Source organism: Opisthocomus hoazin, chromosome 7, assembly GCF_030867145.1.
Source record: "Opisthocomus hoazin isolate bOpiHoa1 chromosome 7, bOpiHoa1.hap1, whole genome shotgun sequence".
NCBI classification, from domain to species: Eukaryota; Metazoa; Chordata; class Aves; order Opisthocomiformes; family Opisthocomidae; genus Opisthocomus; species Opisthocomus hoazin.
The window spans coordinates 71,827,392-71,854,971 of record NC_134420.1 but is presented as its reverse complement, the minus strand read 5'-3'; the positions used below and the strand labels follow the sequence as shown (position 1 = coordinate 71,854,971).

The window sequence follows — 27,580 nt, the reverse complement described above, 5'->3', positions numbered from 1 at the left end:
ACACACCCCATCTGCCGGTGTCTCTCGAGGCTGGGGACCTCCCGCACCCTGAAACCAGCACTGGATGCCAGGCTTTGATTTAACGCAGCCTCGCACGGCCCCTGTGCCCTGTTTGGGGGGGTCAGTGGCTCAACGTTCATGGGGTGGGGGGACCCTGCCAGTCCCGACCCCATGCTGGGTGCTGCCTGGGGGGGTGCCAGGGCCCCGTGGGGGGCCAGCCAAGGATATTTTGGTGTGCAAACAGAGGAAAGGAAGAAGCCACCATATAAAAACCCACCCAGCGCCCACCAGCTCTCTCGTGCCCCCCAATATCTTCCACCCAGAATCCTAAAGCTGGGCGCGTGGACTTGATTAAAAAGAAAATATGAAGTGCTGGGTGCTGGGTGTTCCTGGGTGTTGTGTGCTGGGGGGCTCAGCAGAGAATTTTTGAGCTGAGGAGGGCTCGAGGGGGGTAGGAAGGGGCCTGGGGTGCCGGGGGGGGGGTGCTGTATTGGTCAGGACGCCCCACACCAGGGGAGAGGGGTGAGAGTTGGGGTCTTGTGGGGCAGGCATGGGGTGTTCGGAGCTGGGGGGGGGGGCAAGAGAGGGCAGGGCTGGGTGCAGGGGGGTGTGGGCACAGGGAGGGGTGTGGGATGGGTGCAGGGGGGGTGTGGGGTGCAGGGTGGGGGTACGGTGGGTGAGTGCGAGGGTTGCGGGGTTGGTGGGGGGCGGGGAGGGGGGGGTGGGGGGCAGGGACAAGGGGCAGTGGAAGGGACTGGGGCAGAAACCAGGACAGGGGCACGGGCAGAGAGGGGGACTGGGGCAGGGTGAGGGGCAGGGGCGGGGGGCAGCGGGGTCTGGAGAAGAGCGATCGGCAAACCCGGGGGAGCGGAGAGGAGAGGAGCAGAGAGCAGCAGGAGGAGAAGGAGGTGGAGGAGGAGGAGGAGGAGGAGGAAGTCGGGGCCGAGCCTCTTCCTGTAGGCAGAGGGATGAGCGCAGACAAAGCTGGGTGGGGACTCGCCGCTCGGGGCTGCTGCTGACCACCCTCCTCCTGCCTCCAGCCCGCATCCCTCCCTCCATCCCTCCCTCCATCCCTCCATCCATCCATCCCTCCATCCATCCGTCCGTCCGTCCGTCCCGCGGGGGGCTCGGCGCAGCACCGCCCGCCTCCAGGTACCGGGCACACGGAGGGGGTGGGAGCCGGGGCTGGGAGGGGTGTGGGGGGGCACTGGGAGCACTGGGACTGGGTGCGCTGGGGCTGGGCAGGGCGGTCCCCACCCCCCGCTGCCAGCAGCTCCCGGGGGGGCCCCCGAACCGCTCAAACCCAGCAGCAAAATCCCCCCCCCACGGGTGGCAATCCCCGCATCACCCCCCCCCCCAACCCCGGGACCCCGCAGTCTCGGGTGGCGGTGGCACCTGCGGGGGGGGCGGGGGTCCCCATCCTGGGTGGGGGGGGCCGTGGGGAGGGGGGTGGCACCTGCGGGGGGGGGGAGTGTCCCCATCCCGGGTGGGGGGGGCCGTGGGGAGGGGGGGAAAGGTGCCTCGCAGAAGGAGCTCAGCCTCCCCGACAAAGCTTTGATTCAGAGGGTTTGATCCTCAGTTAATCAACTGATTTGCCATCACCGGAGAGGCTTTTTGTTTTTTCTCCGCCGATGAATGAGGTGTAGTGTTCTTTCCTCCTTTATTTATTTATTCATTTCCCCCCCTCCTCCCTGGGAAGGAAGGCTGAGACTTTCCCAACCCCAAATCCCCGCGGGAACCTTCGGCCGGGATGGATCTGCCCCCCCCCCCCCAGGCTGGCTTTGGAGGGGGGGGGGGAAGGGGGTTGGATTTGGGGGGTGACAGCCATGCAGGCGGAGGGTCACCCCGCGCCCCGCCTCGCCACCCCCGCGACGGCCGCCCTCTCCCCGTCATTCCCATCAAAATCCTGATTTTTCCCAGCGGTGGCTGGCGGGGCGAGCGCTTCGGGGACAGTAACCCTGGGAAGATGGCCCTTCGGCTGGCGAGGTGTGCTCGGGGAAACCCGGTCCAGGGCTGGCTTGCCCCAGCCGGCGGGGAACCCAGCAAAAAACTTTCGCCTTCTTGCCTCCTCGGTGGAAAACGGATCGATATTTAAGGCAAATTTTGAAGTGCAGCAATCACCCGCCCGTTACTAACGAGTTGCTGATGAACTTAGAGTGTGCTACCCCGAAGTACGATCTGCAGGCAGGGCAGGGCATCGCTCCCGGTCTCGGGCGTTATTTATTTATTATTTATTTCCCTGTTTGCCCCTGGGCCCCCCCAAATTACCGAATAACCATCACCGCGCCGGCGAGGCCCCGCTCCCCGCCCGCGGGAGGGAAAGGAGCTGGGGCCGTGCGGGTGGCAGCGGCACGTACCCTGGCACAGCGGATTTTTCCTTATAACTGGATTTCCCTGGATGCAGCTGGAGCATGCGATTGTAATCCTCTTTTCTACCATATGGCCGCTGGCTGGATTGAAATATGACTCGATTAATTATTGCCGGGAAAGCCCCGGGGCGAAGCCTTTCTCCAGGAGGATGCTCCTGGGGTTATAATGGGGCTTTTTTTCACCCCGTGCCGCGGGGTGTGGGGACACGTGGCTCAGCCCCATCCTGCCTCAGCTCCTGTGTTGGTCCCACGAGGCTGGGCATCAGCCAGGCTGCTCCCTCGGCCCCAGTTTTGGTGCTTATTTTGGCTTTTTTTTGGCCTTGCATTTGCTTGCGAGAGGAAGCAGGGGCTGCTGCCGGCCACCCGTGACACGAATTTGCTGGTCTCAGCATCGCCTGGATGATGACTGGAGTCAGCCTCACCTCCGAAACAGGGTATCCCCAGCTTGGGGGGGCCCACAGGTCCCCCCGCCGCTGGCACGGTGCCCGCACGTGCCCATCCTCTCTCCCAGATTCCCCGGGAGCTGCCAGCTTTGCTCCCAGCGCTGCGCGTACCGGCGTTAAGGATGCTCGCTGCATTTTCTCCGGGCTTCTCGCAGTCGTGACCCGGCGGTGGCCCCCGTGGGGCACGTTCTGCACGCGGGCTCGGATGAGCGGCCGTGCCACAGCATGGCTGACCCCGGCGGGGATGATGCCCGGCGTGCATCAGGCCTGGCACGGGGCTGCCTCGCGGCACCAGGGTTATCGTTTTCCATTGTGGAAATTTTGTCCCGCTCGCAGCACGGGGGTTACCAAGACCCAGAGCAGGCGATCGCAGTGGGGCACCCGCTGGGATCACAGAATCACAGAATGGTGGGGGTTGGCAGGGCCCTCTGTGGGTCACCCAGCCCAACCCCCTGCCCAAGCAGGATCACCCAGAGCAGGCTGCACAGCACCGCGTCCGGGCGGGGCTGGAATATCTCCAGAGAAGGAGACCTCACAGCCTCCCTGGGCAGCCTGGGCCAGGGCTCCATCACCCTCAGAGGGAAGAAGTTCTTCCTCATCTTCAGCTGGAGCTTCCTCTGCTTCAGTTTGTGCCCGTTGCCCCTTGTCCTGTCGCTGGGCACCACTGGAAAGAGTCTGGCCCCATCCTCCTGACACCCACCCTGCAGATATTTGTAGGCATTTCTAAGGTCCCCTCTCAGCCTTCTCTTCTCCAGGCTGAACAAGCCCAGCTCCCTCAGCCTCTCCTCGTAGGAGAGATGCTCCAGTCCCCTCCTCATCCTCGTAGCCCTCCGCTGGACTCTCTCCAGTAGCTCCTGATCTTTCTTGAACTGGGGAGCCCAGAACTGGACACTACTCCAGATGGGGCCTCACTAGGGCAGAGTAGAGGGGGAGGAGAACCTCCCTCAACCTGCTGGGATCCAACGGGTAGATGGCTACGAGCTGGTGATGAAGCTCAAGTATTATTATTATTTTTAATTCCCAAGCCAGCCTGCTGCTTTGCCACCCTGTGCCGCGGTGGCTGTGAGTGGAAAACGCCGTAAAAACCCCAAACTTCGCAAGGGAGGGCAGCGCTTTCCCACCCGGCGACCCCGCAGATGCGGATGCGCCCGCTGGGCTTCCAGTGCTTCGGCCTCCGGACGGCGGCAACCGAGGCACCGCTTCTGCTTTTGAAACCCAGTGAGTCACCGGAGGAGGACAGCCAGGCACCGGCGCGGGCTGTTACCATAGTAATTAGGGCTGGCGTGCCGGAGCTGGAGCCCCACGGACCCCCCTCGCACCCCCAAAATGCCGCCGTGCCTCCCCGTCCTGGCTGCCAGTGCTGGGATGCTCGAGGCCGGCACGCTCGTGACGCTGGCGCTGCCGCCGGGGACCACAGGGCTGCATCCGCCTGCTCCCTCCCACCAGCCCATCGCCACGTTTTTGGGGTTGGGAATAAGGGGTTTGCCTTGGGAAAAGCACTATTTTGGGCACGAGTTGCATCAGTTCTCAGCGTGGCTTCTCCGAGCACCTCATCCCGGTGGCCGGTGGGGGATGCAGGAGCGGGATACGGCCGCGTGCGTTCACAGCCGGCGCAGAAGCGGGAGGGAAGAGCGAAGGGATTAGGGTGGGTTTTCGATATTTCTTGCCTTTCAGACTCTTTTCTCGCCGTTTCTCCCTCTCTGGTTTCTTGCTCAGCCGCTTCGCGTGGCCGCAGCGGCTGCTGGGAGGAGGGATGGGGTGAAAGGCGGAGGGGGATGCTACCCCACGCTGTGGGGCAGGGCGTGGGGTGCGGCGTGCTTCGTCGGCAAGGGGATTTCTGCGCTTGTCCTTGCACGGTTTTATTGCCTGTGGGGCTTCAGCCCTTCCTCATATTTTTTTTTTCTTCCGTGTGCAACACGCGTGGTGCAAACCCCCCCAAAATTGCTCCTTTTCGCAGGAGCAGCCTTGCTCTCCCCCCAAAAAAAAAACTCACGGGGGGAAATGCAAGGTGGGGGGCTCCTGCTTCTGCTGCTGGTGGGGGAGCGGCTGCGGGGGAACGCAGGCTGTCTCTCCTGGCTTTCCGCACCCGCTTGGCACTCGCCCCGAGCCGGGGAGAAGGACGGGCTCCAGCTGCCGGGAGGACACGGGTTTGGCTCTGCGGGGAAGCAGGGCTTGCTCCCAAAACCCATCCGAAGCCGCTGGGATGGTGCCCATCGAGCCTGGGTGTTGGGTCAGGCCGGTGGTTAATGAGCGACGTCTTCGGTCAGAGCGGTGCGAGCGCGTCGCCCGCGCGTCGTGGGCTGGGAGGCGGCGGGAGCTGGATGCGGGGCTGGGCTGGGCGAGGGTGCAGCCGTGCTGAGGCTGAAGGCTCAGATCGTGCATCGTCTCCTGCGTTTCGTGTAGGCATGATGGACACCAGACACCAAACCCCATCTCTCACAGGCTCAGTGGAAAAAAAAGAATAATTAAAAAAAAAAATCAAATCCCCGAAAAAAAAAAAAAAAAAAAAAAAAAAATCCCCGGAAAAAAAAAAAGAAAAAAAAAAAATCAAATTCCCCCCCCAAAAAAAATCAAAAACAAAAAATCAAATCCCCAAAATGGCACTGTACCAAACCTTCAGAAAAAAAAATCACCACCTTGCCATTCACACGTGGTTGAGAAACCCTCGGCAATTCCTGGGCAGCAGCTGCGCCGGGACCTGCTGATCCTACCAAACACAATTAGTTTTCACCTTATCTCGTCCTTCCCTTGCTTTTCCCACAGAAATTTTCTTCCCCTCTCGTCCCTCGTCATCGCTGTAACTGGGGCTAAGGAGTTTATCCCAGGGAAGGTCCAGGCGTTTGCCGGGTGGTGGTCAGCGGGCACCAGTGTGGTGGGGAGGTCTCCGGTAGTGGGTGATGCTTTCGCCTCGCATCCAAAAGCCTGCTGAGATGCGAGGAGGGGTTGGTTGTCCTCAGGGGTGCTGATGGGAACCCCAAAGCGCTGTACCTGGCGCGGCAGGGCCGGGAGTGGGTGGCAGAGCACTGCCTGGACGCGGTGCTGTGCAGCCTGCTCTGGGTGACCCTGCTTCGGCAGGGGGTTGGACTGGGTGACCCGCAGAGGTCCCTGCCAACCCCGACCATTCTGTGATTCTGTAAGCTCCTTTAGCTGGGTCGGTGTCTTGGTTTGACAGCTTTATCTTCCCGCCCTCTGTTGCTGTCCTGGGGGCTTTGGGAAGGAAAGCTGGCTCTGTCCCTCCCGTGATGCTCCTTACGAGTGGCTCTCCTGGCCGGGAAGGTCCTGGCTGGGCAGCTGGGTTTGTAAGAGGGAGCGATTTGGGGGTGACAGAGCAGCTTTGCCTGAGCATTGGAGCTCGTCAGGGATCCCGAGCATCAGTGCTCCTTCCTGGACCACGTCAGATCCCACCAAAGGGGAAAAATCCACGGCACAGCGTGGGATATTCCCGCTGCAAACCCCGCTGTGATGCTGGTTTTACCCCGCGCCGTGCTGCTCGGCATCCTTCCTGCTGCCTACAGCATCCTCCCTCCCGGACCCCATCCCCAAGCCCGGCTGCTGCCTGCCAGAGCCGGAGCTGCCTCCCGGAGCTGCCTGCGCCCGTCCCTGCGGGCAGAGCCACCGACCGCACCGTGGGGACATCACTGCCCCGTGCCACCGCCGGTGCCTCTGCGCAGAGACGCAGACCTAATTATGGAAGATGCTCAGAGGAAATCGGCACGGAGAAACCCTCTGCCTCCTCCTGCTCCCCCTGACTGGCACCTCGGGGACGAGAGCGACAGGGTTCGGGGTGGGTTCGTGCGCTAATTATAGCCGGGTCGTTTCAGCGCTGTCTTGTCTCTCTGTGTGTCAGCCCTGCCGTGTCGGGAAGCCTGTGTTCCTCCGGGTCCCACGGCCGGATCGGTCCCCGCAGCATCCCTGACATGGCGACCGAGCGGGCGCACATATGGCTCTGGGGGTTTATCCCCAGCCTGGGGACCTGGGGACAGGCAGGGTGTCCCCAGGCACCCGCCAGCATCCCCAGGAACAGAATCACAGAATGTTCGGGGTTGGCAGGGACCTCTATGGGTCACCCAGTCCAACCCCCTGCCGAAGCAGGGTCACCCAGAGCAGGCTGTAGAGGACCTTGTCCAGGCAGGGCTTGAATATCTCCAGAGAAGGAGACTCCGCAGCCTCCCTGGGCAGCCTGGGCCAGGGCTCCGTCACCCTCAGAGGGAAGAAGTTCTTCCTCATCTTCAGCTGGAGCTTCCTCTGCTTCAGTTTGTGCCCGTTGCCCCTTGTCCTGTCGCTGGGCACCGCTGGAAAGAGTCTGGCCCCGTCCTCCTGACACCCACCCTGCAGATATTTATAAGTATATATTAGGTCCCCAATACACGGATGAGCTGTGGTTTCTTTCTTGCCTGCTCCTGCCTGAGCTGTGTCCCAGAGGAGAGACCGGGAGGTGAAGCACAGGAGCGTTTGATCTGTTGCAGCATCCCCCCGGGACGGCGTGGGGGGCATGGCCGGGCGTCCGAGCGTCACAAGCCTGAGGCGTGATCCCCTTACGGGGGATGCTGAAGGGGTGCTTCAGGCTTCGGTGGTCTTTTTGGAGATGCCAGGATGGTGCCAGCGTGTCTCCTCGTATAGCAGGCATCATCGTTAGGGCTTCGTTATGTTTACAGCCATGACGCCTGGTTTGGGGTACGGCTGGGGTGAGGAGCACTCATGAGATGAGCTTTGGGCTCTGGGCTTGCCCCTCTCCTTCCTCAACAGCATAGGGAGGGTTTGGGTTTGCTGAAGGGCTGAACCCAAACCACAGAGCTGTGTGAACCCAAACCACAGCTGCTGTGTCCTCAATGTCGCTGAGGGGCTGGGCTGGATTGCCTCAAAGCCTCCGTGGTGAGTTATCCATCACCCATGGGGGCTGAGAAGAGCGGGATGGTGACTGCCAGCCAAGTCAGGCTGGGGGGCCGGGGCTCCAGCTTGCTCTCCCTGCCACCGTCAGCAGGAGGAAGGCAACACAGGAGCCGTTTCAAGGCAGAAATCGCCTTGCAGGAGTTTATTCTCCATTTTGACGTGTTCCTCCTCAAGCAGACTTTGGGAGGAACAGGCAGGTGTTGGGGGTGCGGGAGAGTAAATAAGCATCCATCATTTAGCAGGCATGGTGGTGATGGGGTGACGGTTGGACTTGATGATCTCAGAAGTCTTTTCAAACCTTAATGATTCTGTGATTCTGTGATCTGCTTGTGGGGTTGGGGCTGTGCCCTGTGGACAGCCCTGGGCCATGCACACACGGGACACTGCGAGGTAGGAGGTGTGTGGGCGAGGAGTTGAGGAGACCACCTTCTCCCTCGCTGCTTCTTTTGGTTTCACGTGAGCAGACACCATTCAGATGGGGATTAGTGTGTCCCTGGTGTCTGCAGACATCTTCTCAGGTCAATATGGTGATAGTGGCTCATCGTGCATGGGCTGCATCAAGCCTGTTGAGGTTTATGGCTTTGGGGGAAGGTTAAATGTCCCTGGAGGTCCCTGTGCTTCTATGGAGCCCAGGGGCACCATCTCGTCGCTGCTCCCAAACCCTCCTGCCAGATCCTCGCTGCCTTTCACCTCTTGAAAGGGTCATCTCAGATGGAGGGACACCAAGACCTTGGTCGGAGTCTCCTGAGGAGCAAAGCAACAGAAGAAATTCTCAGTGCCTGTTTTTCTAAGGCAAGATGGGGGCTCAGGGTGTTGGGAGGGGGATTATCATCGGTGTTTCCTCTCTGGAGTGTTGGGAAGCCCTGAAGTGGGGACTGAATGTACCAGGAGCCGCACAAAGCTCATTAGTCACCCACGAGGTGGACGGACTCAATCTTTAGCTGCTTGGTTGTAAACCTCGTGACATTTCCTGCTCTTTCTTCTTATCTGACAAAACCAGACCTCTCGTGATCTCCATAAAGTTTCTGCTGAGCAGAGCTGTGCTCTGTGCTGCTCCAACCACAGCTGCTGATGAGAGATGTCTCGGTCTGGTGCTTCTCCTCCACCCCCAGCAAAGGTCTCATCAGCCCTGAGCTGCCACAGGACAGCAGATCCTTTGCAGGACACCTCTTCATTCCCAGGGTCCCAGTGGGTGTGCAGCGAACATCTGACCATCACGTTTGCGTGGTGGAGGCTTCCTCACCCATGGACCCCCCATGTACGAGGAGGTTGGGTTTTGTCCTCATGGTTGGATTTTGGTTTCCTTACCTGCTCTGGAGGATGCTCTGTCAGCATGTCATGTGGTTTTATCTCACCTGCATTGTGGTTGCGTTGGCTCCAAGGGCTCCTTCTGCTTCTATCGTCTCTTGAATTTGACCCATTTTGGCAAGAGCTGGATGAAGAGCACGGGGAGATGGTTACATCTCCATGACATCTTGAGTAGTGATAAAGGAGTGGGCTGGCTGGTTTTGCAGTTTGAGTTCACACCAAAGGGTGAATAATGTTGGTTGCCTGTGCTGCGACGTTGTGTTATGGAAGAAGTCTCCAGCTGCGGTTTCGGCTTTTGCCAGGCTGGGATGTTTTAGTCCTGAGAGCTGGTGGCTGTGGAGAGAGCTGCCAAGGATTTGTGACACCTCCCTTCATTTTCCTGTTGTTTTCCATATCCCTCAGGTACTTTCCAGGGAGCAAACAGGGATTTTGGTAACGAACCAGCGTGATCAATGACTCGTTTAGGTTGGAGGGGGCCTCTGGAGGTCTCTGGTCCCACCTCCTCCTCAAAGCAGGGCCAACACCGTGGACAGATCAGTTCTGTCCCCATGGGCATCACATGAGTCCATGTGGGTCCATGTGCCCCCAGGGTGTCATGCAGAAACGTGGCCAGGTCTTCTCCATGTCTCTGTGTGCCTTCTCAGGGACTTCCTACACCCTTGCTGGGTGGTGTGGGGTCCTTAGTGGGGGTCATCCCATGACGTGTCAGCCATCCACAACCTATAAACCTGTTCAGACCTCTTCTAAATAACCTTCAGGACTGTGTCTGCTGCTGGAGCAGCTCTGCTGATGCTGGAAGGTGCCCACGCAGAGGTCTCTCACCTTGGATGGGAAAGAGATGAATGCTGACCAGGTCTGGTGGAGTCCATCTGTTTGTGTAGGACCTCACGCAGTGGCAGTGGGCTGGTGGCTCTGCCATGGGGCCGGAGCTCCAGCGTGCCCCGAGGACAGCGTTTCTGAAAGGCTTGAGGTCCAATTATTCATGTCACGCCGCCCTGCTTGCGCTTCATCCCTTGTCTTTTTAATGTCGTGGCGACGTGACGGCACTGGCGCGGCGCTTGGCAGGGCTGGTACCATCAAAACCCGTTGCATTATTTATCGGCTGATTTAATATAATTGCAGCTCAGCCTCGCATCCTCGCTCGGGGAGCTTTGAATTCACGTCCGGCGCTTCCCTCGCTCCCCAGCGAACGCCGGCGGGGGGGACCCTGCCTCCTCCCTCCGCGCTGGGTGAGCAGGGGATAAAAAGATGATATTAATGCGGCAACCCAGGCTCGTGGGGAGGTATCAGCAGCAAGTAAGGGAGGCGCTGATTTTATAGTTTTTTTTTTTTCTTTAAAGCCTAAATCTCTGCCCTGCGTAAGCGTTTCCATTAATTGATGTCAAAGTCAGACTGGCCGCGAATCGATGCTGCTCCTCCATCCCACCTGGATCCCAAACCCAGCCCCCCCCCCACCAAAGAGCCGCTGCCTTCCTAGGTTTCCGTAGGAGGAATTCAGCAGGCGACGGAGGTTTCCCAGCAGCCAGGTAGGCAGGGAAAGGCGCTCGCCCTCGGCGCAGCGGCTCGCGGGGTGTCGGGGCTCGGGCTCATTTGGCGGCGGGGTTAAAGCTCCGAAATGAAGCGCCCGGGGTGCGTGGCACGGCCGGGACGGATTGATCTCCGGCACGGGAGGTATCGATCCACGGGAGGGGAAGGCATCGCCGTCTTGTGCCGCTTCATCCGGGCTTTGCGCGGTTTCTTTGGCTTTAAATTTCTTGCCTTTATTATGTTTTTTTTTTTTTGCAATCTGTAAAAACACCGCCCGGGCTGGCAGCTCCGGGGTGGTTTTCTCCTCCCGTCTGCGTGATAGCGGCGTGCGCTGAGCATGTGTCGTTTCACGACGTAGCCGGAATAGCGAGCGGGTGGTGGTAAAAGCAGGGCCGTTGACTCAGCAGGAAGCGCGGCCAGGATGCTTCGCCTTCATTTTAAGGGGGAAACGGGCTGGTTCAGGGATTTTTGGGCTCCGTGGGAAAAGCGAGATGTTGTATGCGGAGGTTAGGAAGCGGTGAGTGGGGGTGAGGACGGAGGGGAGGGAATAGCGTGGGAAAGGCTCCGCTCGGGAGAGAAAAGCAAATTTTGCTGTTTTCGCCGGAGCATCGTGGTCAGGAGAAACGCAGGTGGGTCGGGTCTGAGCTGGGGGGAAGCTGCTGAGCCCCCCAACACGGTGCTGTCGCCTCTTGATCCCCCTCCGCGTCCCTGTCCCAGTTCTGCCGCCGCGGCCGTGCCCTCTCCGCATCGCGTCGGGACGGACCCAGCTGTACTCGCCGCCCCCATAACCGGGTCCTACTTTCGACCAAAATGCGTTCGGTTATGGAAAAAAAAAAACCAGGCAGCAGCGGGCCGCAGAAGTTAAATTTAATTGAGATAATATGGGTCAGCTCGCCGACCAGGGATGGAGGAGCAACCTACTTCTCCCCAGCCGGCCCCAGTTAACCCGGTTTGCAGCACGCGGGGGCTCTGCAGCCCCACCACGGACTGTCAGCTTGGAGAGACCCCCTCCCTTGGCAGCCCCAAATTTGCCAGTGGGGAAATCGCCGGCCACGAAATGTCAGAGCCGGTGCAAGCCACAAAAAATTACTTTTCGAAGTCATTGATTGTGAAAATACAGAATAGCACGGGGATTTTTTTTTTGCCTCTTCCCCCCACTCCCTGCCAGAAAGCTGCTAAAATTGCCCACGCGTAGCGGCGATCCTCCACCTGCAGCTTGGGATCTGGCCACCAGCAAATGCTTTATTCATTCCCTGGAATCATTAAGGCTGGAAAAGACCTTGAAGATCATCAAGTCCGAATTTAATGGGTGTCTTAGCGATGCCGTAGCAAAACAGCTTCATAGTGAAACCTTTGCGGGGGGTCCCTGCAGCCACAAGATACAGGCTTTCACCCCGCGACCCATGCCTAAAGCACACCCAATCTCAGCAAGTCATTACTGACAAATTACTGTGGGGCTACGAGGATGATGAGGGGACTGGAGCATCTCTCCTACGAGGAGAGGCTGAGGGAGCTGGGCTTGTTCAGCCTGGAGAAGAGAAGGCTGAGAGGGGACCTTAGAAATGCCTACAAATATCTGCAGGGTGGGTGTCAGGAGGATGGGGCCAGACTCTTTCCAGTGGTGCCCAGAGACAGGACAAGGGGCAATGGGCACAAACTGAAGCAGAGGAAGCTCCAGCTGAAGATGAGGAAGAACTTCTTCCCTCTGAGGGTGACGGAGCCCTGGCCCAGGCTGCCCAGGGAGGCTGTGGAGTCTCCTTCTCTGGAGATATTCCAGCCCCGCCTGGACGCGGTGCTGTGCAGCCTGCTCTGGGTGACCCTGCTTGGGCAGGGGGTTGGGCTGGATGAGGTCCCTTCCAACCCCCACCATTCTGTGATTCTGTGATTACAAAACTCTCCCATTGCCATGTGGTCCACCCACTATGTGAGTAGTAGCTCTGAGAGGACCAGCTCTGGATGCTATGAAAAACCTGAAAAAGAGATAAAGAAGGAAAAAAAAAAAAAACCCTCCCAGTCTCGCTGCTTGGATGGGAAGAGAAACACCAGGCAGCAGCACTGGGGCTTGGCTCTGCTGTAGCAGCTCGGCTGTGACCTGTTTGCTGTATTTGAAGCTTGAAATAGAGCCTTATGAGTAATGTGGTTCAGGTGCTTATCACTAATTAATTAATTCTTTTGTACCGTGGATACCTAATTAAAGCAGTCTAAGGTAATTCCGGGGGGGGGGGGGGGGCTTAAACTTAATGGGATGGTTAACGGGGTTGTTTCTTTGCTGATGTAACTTGCTGGCTGACTCCCCCAGGGCTGGAGAGGGTCATTAGGCTTCATGTGAGTGTTACTTAAAATAAAATTCTAATAAAGGTTTGGTTCGGGTGAAATCATCGGAGGATGATTTCCCATGGCAAGGATCTCTGCAGCTGAGGGCGTCGGGAGTTATCGGGGCGAAAAGGCGAGGCTCTGGCCGGGTAAGCGAAGGGAGAGGTTCGGGTTGAATTTTATTTTAGCTGGGCTGAAAAGTGCTTTGCAGAAGGGTGAGCCCAGCAGCCTGGCACCACGGTGGCAGCTGCTGCACAATCCATGTGCTCCTTCCGATTTCCTGGCATCCGCGGAGGCTGCCCCCTAAAAATGTGACGTTTTAGCCAAATCGGGGCAGCTCGGTGGCTCGTCCCCGCTCCCTGGGGGTGGCTGTACCCCCACGCTGGCGGGCGGGCGGTTGGGAGAGCGCCGGGGCCCTGAATTCGGGGTGACTTCTCGCGAGGCTCTGGGCGGGTTCGTGCCGTCGGGAGCGGCGTTGACGCCGCCAAATACCCAAATCCTGTCGCGAATGTGACGCCGGGTGAAACGCCGCCGCCTCGCAGCGCGCCCTGCTCCTGCCCTTCGCTCTCAGACCTCCTGTCGCACCTTCCCAAATGGTCTTTATCTCGGCCCTGGCAAATCCTTAAGAGCGGGATGTTAAAAACTGAAACCCAAGAATGGACCAGTTAATTAACGTGAAATAATAGCTCTTGGCTGCTTCCCTTAATTGAGGGTCAGGAGTTCAGAGCTGTGTGAGCAGATGTTGAACTCCTTCTCCCAGTAGAGGAGCTCACGGCTTGCTCAGCAGCTTTAACCATCCCTCCTGGGACAAGGGGCAGGGACCTGGGATTTTTTGAACAAGGCATGCACAAAGAATTTATTTCAGAGTCAACTGGAGTTGGTTTTGCAAAAGAATCAAGAAGTGAAGGGATCAAGAAATCAGGTGATGCCTCTGAAGGGTGAATTTGCTTTTCTAGAGGTCTCCCCGTGGGGAAAAATGAGCTTTTTTTGAGGGTTCCTCCTCTTTTCTGGCCAGCTGGGAGGTGGTGCGTGTTTCCTAGACCTAGAGTCTCCTTTACAGCAGAAACTTCTGCCTTGTGAAGTTAGGGACTACCCAGCCTGCAGCCACTTCACAGAATCACAGGATGTTCGGGGTTGGCAGGGACCTCTGTGGGTCACCCAGCCCAACCCCCTGCCCAAGCAGGGTCACCCAGAGCAGGCTGCACAGCACCGCGGCCAGGCGGGGCTGGAATATCTCCAGAGAAGGACACTCCACAGCCTCCCTGGGCAGCCTGGGCCAGGGCTCCGTCACCCTCAGAGGGAAGAAGTTCTTCCTCATCTTCAGCTGGAGCTTCCTCTGCTTCAGTTTGTGCCCGTTGCCCCTTGTCCTGTCGCTGGGCACCACTGGAAAGAGTCTGGCCCTGTCCTCCTGACACCCACCCTTAAGATATTTGTAAGCATTTCTAAGGTCCCCTCTCAGCCTTCTCTTCTCCAGGCTGAACAAGCCCAGCTCCCTCAGCCTCTCCTCGGAGGAGAGATGCTCCAGTTCACTCACCATCCTCGTAGCCCTCCGCTGGACTCTCTCCAGTAGCTCCTCATCTTTCTTGAACTGGGGAGCCCAGAGCTGGACACAGCACTGCAGATGGGGCCTCACCAGGGCAGAGTAGAGGGGGAGGAGAACTTCCCTTGCCCTGCTGGCCACACTCCTCTTGATGCACCCCAGGATCCCATTGGCCTTCTTGGCAGCCAGGGCACACTGCTGGCTCATGGTCACCCTGTCGTCCCCCAGCACTCCCAGTCCCTCTCCACAGAGCTGCTCTCCAGCAGCTCAGCCCCAGCCTGTACTGGTGCCTGGGGTTGTTCCTCCCCAGGTGCAGGACCCTGCCCTTGCCCATGTTGAACCTCATCAGGTTCCTCTCTGCCCAACTCTCCAGCCTGTCCAGGTCATGCTGGATGGCAGCACAGCCTGGCGGTGTATCTACCACACCTCCCAGTTTGGTGTCATCAGCTCGTCCCCGAAAGCATCGCCACGAGCCTGCGCGGGTGCGGAGAGCACGACGAGGGGCCGACCGGAGCTCAGAAAGGAATCGGCAAAATGATGGGTGGTTTTAATCCAGATGAAAATTCAGGCTGTGGGAAGAAGGCAATGCTCGGCTGCAGCTTCGCTTGCTTGGACCCCTGGACCATGTCTTTGGGCATCCTTATTCCCCGGTGTTTGGCCGAGCTCCCAGGGCACCCGTCCTCCCGGTGCCTGATCTGCGCACGCTGCTGGGTTTGTCCTTTGTACATTAAAAAAACCCCACTTTTCTCCAGGGTTTACCCCAAAATGGCAGCTTTTTCTTTTCATGGCTACGTCCCTGAAGGCCCTGGGGTGAGGCTGGGGGTCGCATAGCTTTTTGGCTTGCTAGAAATCTCCGGCTCTGTCAGCCAGGGAGACGATGCTGCCGTTCAGTCCCTGACCTTCGGCACACAGGGATCGGCAGCCCCGCCAGCGGAGCTTTCTGCTGACCCCGGAGCAGGTCGGTGCTCCCTCCCTGCGGTGCCCGGCTGGAGAGAGCCACCGTTTCCTATCAGTGGTGGCAGGAGGGACCAGAGCCATGTCCCAGGCTGTGCTGTGTGGCGGCTGGTCCCTCACCTGAATAATAATCTCTTTAAAAAACAAAAAACAAGCTAAAAAAAGGAAGTGGAGGTTGGTTTCTGTTTGCCATCGTTTCGAGCCGTTAGGACACCTGTGAGAAAAGAAAAAGCTGAGATTCTCACTTTCATGTGACACCCCGCGGCGCGGTGACTTCTCCGGGCAAAAGGGACAGCCCTGCGAGAGCTGCAGTGTCCCCGCGGTGCCAGAGCCGCCTGGCTCCATCGTCGCTGCCCCCCCCCTCCAGCTCCTCTCCAGGTCTGTCCATGCCTCTTGGGAATGAGGTTTCTGCTGGAGCCTCAGCGCTCGGACACGCTCCGTGTGATGGATGGAGGGATGGAGGGATGGATGTTGCTAAAACCTTTGCTGCCTGCAAACCTTGTGGAAAAGCGTGACATTGACTGCAGGTGTTAATGAGGTCTGGGCTGCAGCTGCGGTCGGCTCCAGCAGTGTGTTTGACCTGGACAGGCTGGAGAGCTGGGCAGAGAGGAACCTGATGAGGTTCAACAAGGGCAAGGGCAGGGTCCTGCACCTGGGGAGGAACAACCCCAGGCACCAGTACAGGCTGGGGCTGAGCTGCTGGAGAGCAGCTCTGTGGAGAGGGACTGGGAGTGCTGGGGGACGACAGGGTGACCATGAGCCAGCAGCGTGCCCTGGCTGCCAAGAAGGCCAATGGGATCCTGGGGTGCATCAAGAGGAGTGTGGCCAGCAGGTTGAGGGAGGTTCTCCTCCCCCTCTACTCTGCTCTGGTGAGGCCCCATCTGCAGTGCTGTGTCCAGTGCTGGGCTCCCCAGTTCAAGAAAGATGAGGAGCTACTGGAGAGAGTCCAGCGGAGGGCTACGAGGATGGTGAGGGGCCTGGAGCATCTCTCCTACGAGGAGAGGCTGAGGGAGCTGGGCTTGTTCAGCCTGGAGAAGAGAAGGCTGAGAGGGGACCTTAGAAATGTTTATAAATCTCTGCAGGGTGGGTGTCAGGAGGACGGGGCCAGACTCTTTCCAGTGGTGCCCAGCGACAGGACAAGGGGCAATGGGCACAAACTGAAGCAGAGGAAGCTGCAGCTGAAGATGAGGAAGAACTTCTTCCCTCTGAGGGTGACGGAGCCCTGGCCCAGGCTGTCCAGGGAGGCTGTGGAGTCTCCTTCTCTGGAGATATTCCAGCCCCGCCTGGACGCGGTGCTGTGCAGCCTGCTGTGGGTGACCCTGCTTGGGCAGGGGGTTGGACTGGGTGACCCACAGAGGTCCCTGCCAACCCCGAACATTCTGTGATAAGGTGGATGAAGGGGACATGTCGAGCCAGGCTCTCTGCAAAGCCAGCTCCAGCGCTGAGCTCTTTATTTCATGCCCTGGCAAAATTACGGAAGAGAAAAATCTGTGCAGCAGCTCCCTCTCCTCCCTGTGCTGTGTGTTGCCTTGATAATGAGATTTGCTGGCGGAGCCCAGGCTGGCTGAGCCAGCGGTGGGCTGGGTCTGACCCCAGTGCTGCTTTTGGGGTGAAATACAGCTGAACAGGGCTGCACAAGGCTGAGATGGGCAACAGATTCGGCACCCTCCCCGACTGCTGCCAGAGCAGTGGGAAGCCAGGCACCGAAACCCTCCAACACGGGTGAAATGCCGGCATCGGGGCCGAAACGGGCACCCATCCCACCTCGCCCCGGTTTGGCGGGAGGGAGCGGATGCTGGCCTGATAACGAAGCCGTTTCCGTGGCAACAGGCTCATTTTCCACTCGAGCACCTTTTCATTTATTTATTTATTTGCCAGCACGTCTCCGACCTGCGAGATGCTTTTCGGTGATTTAAATACCGGATTGGACATCGGGTGTGAAAAATGGACGATGGAAAAGGGAATAAAATCCCTGTAGATGGGGACTGGGAGCCGGGGCTGCAACCACTGCTGAGGATGAAGGTCCTATGCCCCAGCGAAGCGATGTGCTGGGAGCCCACAGGCACAGATCTAGCTCAGAACATTTTCTTTGCTTAAGGAAATAATTAAACTGGTGTAATTTGGGCGTGTGAAGGCTCCTTTCCCAGCCAGGTCTGCAGCTGCTGTCGAGATCAATGTGACTACACCAGCTCCCACCCCCTGAAAACATGGTTCGTTGCTATTTTCTTTTTTGTCTGTAATATTTTTATCTTTTTCTGTATATATTTAGTAATTATTTTTCAGCCAAGCCGTCTATTTTTAGCGATGGCTTTTGGCAAAAGCAACAGGGTGGCTTCGAAAGCCAGCCAGCCCCGCGCGAGGGATTCTCACGCTCCGGTGACCGGCTGCGGGGCGGCGACGGCACGGCCGTACGCTCGGTTATCCGTTTCTGGATGCCACACCACGCCTGGTTTTTGGGGAGGAAAAGGCAGTTTTCAGGACAGCCCGCTCGACTCAGCGGGGACCGTGTTGGTCCTGCGCCTGGCTGTGCCTGCGGGATGCAGCAAGCTGGACCGGGTGCAGCTGCTGGGATGCGCAGGGACCAGGAGCAACCCCAGCATGAACGAGAGCTGGAGCAAATCCCTCTGTTATAATACCCACCCTGGCACCTTTTCTGGACCAAAAAAACCCCTTGGGTGATGCCTGCCTGGTAGGAACAAGCCTGAGCGCTGTGTGCCCCCCAGATCCCGGCTGCCCCAGTGGGGTTCACCCACTTTGCTACCAACTGGGTGGAAAACACCAGTGCATCAGCGGTGGAAAGAGTGACTCCTGGGGTGCATCAAGAGGAGTGTGGGCAGCAGGGCGAGGGAGGTTCTCCTTCCCCTCTGCTCTGCCCTGGGGAGGCCCCATCTGCAGTGCTGTGTCCAGTTCTGGGCTCCCCAGTTCAAGAAAGATGAGGAGCTACTGGAGAGCATCCAGCGGAGGGCTACGAGGATGAGGAGGGGGCTGGAGCATCTCTCCTACGAGGAGAGGCTGAGGGAGCTGGGCTTGTTCAGCCTGAAGCAGAGAAGGCTGCGAGGGGACCTTAGAAATGCCTCTAAATATCTGAAAGGTGGGTGTCAGGAGGATGGGGCTGTGGAGTCTCCTTCTCTGGAGATATTCAAGACCTGCCTGGACGCGGTGCTGTGCAGCCTGCTCTGGGTGACCCTGCTTGGGCAGGGGGTTGGACTGGGTGACCCACAGAGGTCCCTTCCAACCCTGAACATGCTGTGATTCTGTGACTTTGGAACCGAAACTGAGAAGAAGGGAGGCTCCTGCTTTCACTCCACAAAGGAGCTGGTGTCGGTGGTGGGTGATGCTGTGTGGTGCTCTGGGGAGCTGCTTTTGGCCTTCACGGTGGAGGAACAGCCAGGTTTCGCCCTGGCAGATGTCGGCGCTTTTGGTTTCTTTCCTGCAGAGCCACTGCTTTCCCTTTCAGCTCGGCCCAGAGATGCGGGGAGAAAAATTTTCTGCCAGGCAGAGAAAAATCCACCGGGAAGTGGAAAGTAGTCTGGTAAATTGGGTGACAGGAGAGGATGTGAGCCACAGGTTTAGAATCTGGGAGGACCCACCGTTGGGCGGGCAAAGGCTGCAGACCCCTTCTCCCAGGTAACCAGCGATAGGACGAGAGGCAATGGCCTCAAGTTGCGTCAGGGGAGGTTCAGATTGGATATTGGGAACAATTTCTTTACTGGAAGAGCGGTCAGGAATTGGACCAGGCTGCCCAGGGCAGTGGTGGAGTCCCCATCCCTGGAGGCGTTCAGAAACTGTGTAGATGTGGCACTTGGGGACATGGTTTAGCAGGCACGGTGGGGTTGGGGTGCCGGTTGGACTTTATGATCTCAGAGGTCTTTTCCAACCTGAATGATTCTGTGATTCTATGAGATGCAGGGGTTGTCTCATGAAACAGAAACTGAAAGGCCCAGGCTGGTTTGGGCTCTGTAAAGTCGCACTCGATGCCCGTTTGCACCTTTGAGACCATAAGAAGATGCTTCGCGAGGATGCCGGCGTGCCAGGTAGGGTCGGTGCTGCCTTTGAGCAGGGATGGACCCAACCCGGTGAGATACCCCTCCAGTAATGAGAGCTGCCTGTTTAAGGTTATTGGACTGAATAATCACCCTTCAAATGCCATTTTTTTTAAACATTTAGGAGAAATCCGGTCTCCACCCAAATGCACCTGGAGATAAAACCCAAGGGAAAAGGGGGAAAAAAAGCTGGGGGCAGGTTGGGCTCAGATTTTTGTGGGGTTTGGGCTGGTGATGGAGCTGGTGCAAGGCGTGCGGAGGCTGGGGACCATTCTGCCCAGCGCTGGCTCTGCAGCCTTTCGGCACAGCTCTCTGCAAAGCAGGCGGCAGCTTGTGCTGACGAGGAGCTGGCAAACGAAGGCTAATTACCCTTGCAAGCAGGGCTGGCAGCTGCTGGATGCCAGAGCCCCATAGGAGCCCAGTTTGGGAGGGGGGAGTGGGACGGCAGCTTAGCAGGAGGGCTCGATTGCTCCGGCGATCGAGAAATGCTCCTTTTGGAATGGCTTTTTTGGGGTCATACATGGCATTTTGCGTCACTCCTCGGTCGAGGTCGTGGCAGAGCAGCTCGTGCCAGGCTGTGCCGGGAGGCAGCTCGCCGGGCCGGAGCTGGGTGGGGAGCAGCAGGCCACTCGGCAAATTAATTTACCGCTGACTTAAATGAGTGGAGCGACTTAAATGAGTCTAACGGCTGCGCTGCCTGCCGGCGGGAGGGATGGGGGTCCGCGCCTCCGTGCTGGCTCGCTCGGGGACGGGGGGCCACGGGAGCAGCACCGACGCTCTCCGCTGGGTCAGAAGAATATTTAAGGGGGTGCAGGATCCCCAGTTCAAGAAAGATGAGGAGCTACTGGAGAGAGTCCAGCGGAGGGCTACGAGGATGATGAGGGGACTGGAGCATCTCCTATGAGGAAGGGCTGAGGGAGCTGGGCTTGTTCAGCCTGGAGAAGAGAAGGCTGAGAGGGGACCTCAGAAATGCTTACAAATATCTGCAGGGTGGGTGTCAGGAGGACGGGGCCAGACTCTTTCCAGTGGTGCCCAGCGACAGGACAAGGGGCAACGGGCACAAACTGAAGCAGAGGAAGTTCCAGCTGAACCCGAGGAAGAACTTCTTCCCTCTGAGGGTGCCGGAGCCCTGGCCCAGGCTGCCCAGGGAGGCTGTGGAGTCTCCTTCTCTGGAGATATTCCAGCCCTGCCTGGACGCGGTGCTGTGCAGCCTGCTCTGGGTGACCCTGCTTGGGCAGGGGGTTGGGCTGGGTGACCCACAGAGGTCCCTGCCAACCCCTGCCATGCTGGGATTCTGTGATTCTGTGATCCAGAAATGCCCTGGGAGGGAGAAATACATCCAGAAAGCAAGGTAGATGTGATTAGCTTGCTGGGATGGAGGAGGGCTGGTCATCCCTTGGCCCACAGCAATGGTGGCTTTTAAGGCAGAGCAAATTAAACTCCAAGCTCATCCCGTTGGGTTTTGTTGCTCCACATTGCGGGTAAAAGCTGAAGTTTTCGGCAAAGCCGGAGCGAGCAGACCGAGAGCAGACACAGCCGCAAATGCTGGATCAGTGCCCCGACGTCGGGGCCATCCCTCACCAGTTTGCCCAAATAAAATCGAATTTTTGGTGCCAGTTTTGGCTGGGTGCCGCTGGTGAAAGAAGGAGATGTCGTTCAGATATGACAGTTGCTTTTCATTAAAGAGAGACAGCAATGAATTAGATGGGGTTTTTTGGAGCGTAGGTACCAGCCAGCAAAAATCAGCAACAGAATTTGTGAGCCCAGACATTTATTGCAAGCCTTTTCATATCCTTTTTAATGAAGTCAGCCTCTTGCCACGTGCAGTCAATAACCCGCGATCCCTCTGCGCGGCGGACAGGCATCAAACCAACCTGGCGAGACCCTGAGCTGTAATTACAGCGCAGAACCCAAAAGAGACGATAGCCACGTACTGTACACGCTAAACATCATTAGCGTGAAAATAAAATGGCATCCTCAGTCGTTAACCCGTGGGCTCCAAGGCAGGAATCCTATTACCCAGGCACACGTGCCATTAAGAGAGTGAAATAAAACACTGTCCCTATTCCCCTGTGAGTGCCATGAAAGCCTTTTCTTTTCAGGCAAACTCTCGCACAACAGCGGCGGCGGTGAGAAGAGCCCCGTGAGAGCGAGGGGATCGGGAAATATTGGGAAGTGGGGTGGTTTTTCAGCTTTACGGTCGGGATGTTGATGGCTAGGGTCAGGAGGTGGAGGGGACCTGTTGGTAAATCGGAGCGATGTGGCGAGGGCCGGCACGTGTCCCTCCTGCGCGATGGCTCCTCTTGTGCTCGCGCAGCCCCTCCGGTCCCCGTACAAACCCGCTGTGTCCAAGGGTTGCTGTCACCCCGCCGTGCTGGGAATACTCGGGATTCCCCGGATGGGATCAGGCGGGCTCGCTGCATCCACTGGGTCTCCGGCTCTGAAAGCTGCCAGTGCCTGCCCGTGGAGGGATGACACCACTAGGAAATACGCTGCCGGGGAAGATAATGTCCTGCTAACAGCCATCCTCAAATCTTTTGGCATTTTTCCTCCCATCCAAGGATTCACATACTTTCCAGAGTGGTTTTAATTTGTCTGAAGTGTGATGCTCTTGGCATCTACCCACTAACAAGTATTTTCTGGTTCAGCCTGGGGTGCGGCAGCAGGGAACCCCACACCTCGTTGGGTCTTGGGGAAGAGAAATAAATCATAGAATCATAGAATGCTTTGGGTTGGAAGGGACCTTCCAAGGCCGTCTAGCCCAACCCCTCTGCAGTGAGCAGGGACATCTTCACCTGGATCAGGGTGCTCAGAGCCCCGTCCAGCCTGGCCTGGAATGTTTCCAGGCATGGGGCATCGACCGCCTCTCTGGACAACCTGGGCCAGGGTTTGCTAGCCTGAAGAAGAGAAAGCTGAGAGGGGACCTTAGAAATGCCTACAAATATCTGCAGGGTGGGTGTCAGGAGGATGGGGCCAGACTCTTTCCAGTGGTGCCCAGCGACAGGACAAGGGGCAACGGGCACAAACTGAAGCAGAGGAAGTTCCAGCTGAAGATGAGGAAGAACTTCTTCCTTCTGAGGGTGACGGAGCCCTGGCCCAGGCTGCCCAGGGAGGCTGTGGAGTCTCCTTCTCTGGAGATATTCCAGCCCCGCCTGGACGCGGTGCTGTGCAGCCTGCTCTGGGTGACCCTGCTTGGGCAGGGGGTTGGACTGGGTGACCCACAGAGGTCCCTGCCAACCCCCACCATTCTTTGATTCACCACCCTCATTGTGAAGAATTTCTTCCTCATATCCAGTCTAGAACACACCTATTGCTGTGGTGTGGGGCAGCAGCACCAGGGTGCAGTTTGGTTGGTTGCAATTAGTAGTAAAGAGGCACAAGGGCTTGAAGGAGAGGAGGATGCTCTAGCAGCTTGGCTTGGCTTAAATCAAATCCAAACAAAAAGGCATGGAGGCTTTGGGTTTACTCCCGGTCGCTCCGAACCCTCCCCGGTCTACGCTGCGTGGTCCTCATGTTGGGATTGAAAAAGCTGCTTGAACGGCTTTGCCCGGGCTGTTTCGTGGTGGGAGACATTCATGACCTCGCTTCGAAGGGTCACCTGCTACTTTTTTGTTGCTCGTGTTGAAGGAAACACGCCCGGTTGCTCGTGGCGTGGAAAAGGCTACAAAACCATCGCTGGCCCCAGACGGGTTCAGGTTCCTCCATCAGGTTTCCCGAGCGTGGCCAGGGCATGTGGCCGGCTGTGGGGACACCACGGTCCTGTGAGCTGGCCGAGCTGCCCCCGGGTCCCCAGCATCGTCCCAGCAGCCCGGGGCACAGCGGGGTGCTCACCCAGTGTCCCCTCCGCTGTCCCAGCAGCGTCTCGGTCCTCTCTGACCTTGTTTTTGGGGCCATCTTTCCCACCGTGGTGCCTGCAGGGCTCGATGTAGTAAGAGCATGGGAGGGTTTCCTTGCACGAGGGCAGCAGCAGGCTTGGATCCATATGTTTTTTTAAAAGATCAGGGCTGTAGCAGCTGTACAGAAGCTCTCAGCATCCTTCCCCGCTCCCATGCCTCCTTCCGTGGTGTTAAATGCGGTTCCTGCGTGACTCCCCGCCCCCGGGGAGGCAGCAGACCGCGGTCCTCTATGAAATGGCACAACGTCACTGAGAATGACATTTGCTGCCTTAGAAAAGCCTCTGTGGGCTCCAAGCCACGCAGCGGTGTCTCGGTTGATGTACACCTCGGTGAACCTACGTGGCCACCGGCTTTGTCACCAGCCCGGTGCCGGCTGCCGTGCCAGAAACGGGACGGCCACGGCCATCGACTCCGTGGCTTTGCAGCAAGAAATGAAAGCAAAGGCAGGAGAGAGGCACCCTGGCAGCCTGCTCCAGCAAAGAACCTGGGCAAGAGCTGAGCAAAACCAGCGCGGAAACAGCACGAACGCTTGAGCTAAACCTCAAGCGACGGCGCAGAGCTTTGCCTGACGAGAGCAGAGCCGGGCAGCAGCTCGGGCTGTTGGGGGTGCTCGATGGGAGCGGGGCTGCGGCGAAGGGGGGAGGATTTTGGCAGCCTTCCCCGGGGATGCTCTTTCCGGCCCGCCATGCGCTCTGTGCACCGGACAGAATCCCAGCATGGCGGGGGTTGGCAGGGACCTCTGTGGGTCACCCAGCCCAACCCCCTGCCCAAGCAGGGTCACCCAGAGCAGGCTGCACAGCACCGCGTCCAGGCGGGTCTGGAATATCTCCAGAGAAGGAGACTCCACAGCCTCCCTGGGCAGCCTGGGCCAGGGCTCCATCACCCTCAGAGGGAAGAAGTTCTTCCTCATCTTCAGCTGGAGCTTCCTCTGCTTCAGTTTGTGCCCGTTGCCCCTTGTCCTGTTGCTGGGCACCACTGGAAAGAGTCTGGCCCCATCCTCCTGACCCCCACCCTGCAGATATTTGTAGGCATTTCTAAGGTCCCCTCTCAGCCTTCTCTTCTCCAGGCTGAACAAGCCCAGCTCCCTCAGCCTCTCCTCGTAGGAGAGATGCTCCAGTCCCCTCCTCATCCTCGTAGCCCTCCGCTGGACTCTCTGCAGTAGCTCCTCATCTTTCTTGAACTGGGGAGCCCAGAACTGGACACAGCACTGCAGATGGGGCCTCACCAGGGCAGAGTAGAGGGGGAGGAGAACCTCCCTCGCCCTGCTGGCCACACTCCTCTTGATGCACCCCGGGATCCCATTGGCCTTCTTGGCAGCCAGGGCACACTGCTGGCTCATGGTCACCCTGTCGTCCCCCAGCACTCCCAGTCCCTCTCCGCAGAGCTGCTCTCCAGCAGGTCAGCCCCAGCCTGTACTGGTGCCTGGGGTTGTTCCTCCCCAGGTGCAGGACCCTGCCCTTGCCCTTGTTAAACCAGATGGTTAAATCGCGCGTGGTGCTCAGCATCCCCCCTCACCCGTGCTCGGATGGGCTGCGGGGCTCGCTGCAGGAACAGCTAAAAGCCCACAGACTCGAAACCTCTTCCTGTGCCGAAAACCTCGCTGAAGGCAAACAAATCATGTCACTGGGGGCTTGTGGTTGAAGGGCACGGGACGGGGTGGGGGGAGACGGAAGGAAACCCACAGCCCAGAAAGGCAGAAACCTCCCCAGCGAGGTGCGGGACTCAGCGTCTGGGAGGGCTCTGGGTTTCCTGGTGCCACAAACAACGTCCTCGTTGTGTTGACTGGCATCACAGCAACCTAACTTGGCTCCTTTTTTTCTTACTGTTTTTTTATATTCTCTTTATTTAAAGGTGGCAAACGGCCAAGAGGAGCAGATCTTCCCCTAGAGGCACAAATCACTGGAGAGACCGGCTTCTGGTAAAAAAAACCCCAAACCCTCGTGCTCCCCAGCAGGCAGGGGTGGCCGGGGAGGGGTCTCGTCCCCAAACCCTGGCTGACCCCGGCACGGCTCGCTCTCGGGTCACCTCTGAGCGCAGGCACCTTGCTCAGGGCCAGGTCGCTTCTTGCTGTAGGTGCCAGCCTCTGTGCAAACACCCGTACGACCCCCGAGGTGGGCTTCAGCTGAACGTGCCCACCGCTTTTCCGTGTCCTCCCTAGAACGCCACCAGCCCCTCGTTTTAGGGCTGTGCCAGCCTTGCCCTGTCGCCCGTGGGGCTGGCGAGGGGCTCGCTGTGCCCTGCTATTGCAGGACAACCCCAAAAAACCCCATTTTTCGAGCTCGCAGGCAGCCCCCGGCCAGGCAGGGGCCAGGACAGCGCGGCCGTGCCTCCGCTGTAAAAACACTCGCCGCTTCTGACAGCATCGGCTGCCGGAGGAGCTGAATGCTGGGTTTCTGGCCGCCGCTGCCGGAGCTCGGGGCTGTTAGAAGGTAACGGAAAAACATCTGTGATCGAGCCGGCGAGGACTTAATGAGCGTCCCCCCCCCGTCTGCCTGGGGTAGAAATCGCGAGAAACAGGAAACTCCAGCATCCTGTTTAGCATCTCAGTGTGCAAGCTGGCAGCGGGGACAAAGCAAGGGAGGCCAAGGGACACCAGGCAGCACGCTGGGTACCAGCGCGGAGCTGGATGGTGTGCCTGGCTCGGGGCAGGGGAACAAGCCTGGCACGGCAGCTCTGGGCAGCGCGGGACCATGAGCCAGCAGCGTGCCCTGGGTGCCAAGAAGGCCAATGGGATCCTGGGGTGCATCAAGAGGAGTGTGGCCAGCAGGGCGAGGGAGGTTCTCCTCCCCCTCTGCTCTGCCCTGGGGAGGCCCCATCTGCAGTGCTGTGTCCAGTTCTGGGCTCCCCAGTTCAAGAAAGATGAGGAGCTACTGCAGAGAGTCCAGCGGAGGGCTACGAGGATGAGGAGGGGACTGGAGCATCTCTCCTACGAGGAGAGGCTGAGGGAGCTGGGCTTGTTCAGCCTGGAGAAGAGAAGGCTGAGAGGGGACCTTAGAAATGTTTATAAATATCTGCAGGGTGGGTGTCAGGAGGATGGGGCCAGACTCTTTCCAGTGGTGCCCAGCGACAGGACAAGGGGCAACGGGCACAAACTGAAGCAGAGGAAGTTCCAGCTGAAGATGAGGAAGAACTTCTTCCCTCTGAGGGTGACGGAGCCCTGGCCCAGGCTGCCCAGGGAGGCTGTGGATTCTCCTTCTCTGGAGATATTCCAGCCCCGCCTGGACGCGGTGCTGTGCAGCCTGCTCTGGGTGACCCTGCTTGGGCAGGGGGTTGGGCTGGGTGACCCACAGAGGTCCCTGCCAACCCCTGCCATGCTGGGATTCTGTAATCCCCGGCACATCTTTGGGGGGATTTCAGGGCCGGGAGCAGCTCTCTGCCCACCCCGAGAGTTCACCCAGGTGCGTTTGTGCCCGCAGCCCACCCGGAGAGCGCGCCTGGCCCGCCCATGGCGAGCAACAACACTGCTAGCATAGCGCAAGCCCGCAAGCTGGTGGAGCAGCTGAAGATGGAGGCCAACATCGACAGGATAAAGGTTAACGGGGCTTGGGGGGGTGGCTGTGGGCTCCGAGGGATGCTGCGAGGCGGTGCCCGCTGCTGAGCAGCTGCCGAAAGCACCCAGAAGCGGTGGGAGCCGGGATGCGGTGGCGGGCGGTGTTTACGGAGGATGCTCGTCTGACGATGGCGGTGGGAGATGCTCGCCCGTGGAAGGCTGCTGAAATCATCCCCTGGAGCTCTGCCGGGGGGGTGGGAAGGAGCGGCTCTCCCCGAGGCATCTCCCCTTCTTGGGAACAGGTTAAACCCACGCTGTTTGCTGTTAAAACTGGCCTTTGGGCAGTGCTCGGCGCTCAGCCCGGATTTAGCGGGGAAACCCTGAAGGCAGCGTTGTCCTGAAGGCTCTTTCCTACGGAGAGCCCAGTCCGTTCTGGGAGGTGCTTCCTCTGCTTCCACTTCTGGGCACACAAAAACTCCTCGGCTTCAAAATCCCACGGGATTTTTCTTCTGCACCACGGGGGTTTGGGGTGACAGCCGGTGCCAGGGAGAGAGGTGCTCCAGGGCCGGCTGCAGGCACCTCTGGGTGCTTGTAAGAACAACCTCTCGTCTCGGGGCCAGGGTGAGCTCCCGCAGCTCGGGACCTGCTGCCGTGCCCTGAATAAATAAATAAATAGCCCAGTCAGTGGCTGCAGGCAGCGAACGCTGCTGTAGCGGCTCTGGATGTCCCTGCCGAGGGGTGGGAGCAGAGATGACAGGGATGCGGCGCCCGCCGAAGTTGGTCCTCGCTACGGTCGAGTCGGGTGAA

General features: G+C 58.6%; 1 protein-coding gene across 2 annotated transcripts in view; it reads left to right on the top strand.

Moving 5' to 3' along the window:
* The first annotated feature begins 948 nt into the window (after positions 1 to 948).
* Positions 949 to 27,580, top strand: part of GNG2 (G protein subunit gamma 2) — a 29,559-nt gene continuing 2,927 nt past the window's right edge. The window contains exons 1-3 of one of the 2 annotated variants that reach the window (XM_075427214.1): positions 950 to 1,152; positions 25,135 to 25,201; positions 26,700 to 26,815. In XM_075427214.1, the coding sequence (XP_075283329.1) occupies positions 26,729 to 26,815 (87 nt within the window). In that variant the 5' untranslated portion in view covers positions 950 to 1,152; positions 25,135 to 25,201; positions 26,700 to 26,728. Of the gene's footprint in view, positions 1,153 to 25,134; positions 25,202 to 26,699; positions 26,816 to 27,580 lie in introns of both variants that reach the window. The other variant, XM_075427215.1, reaches the window with a different exon arrangement.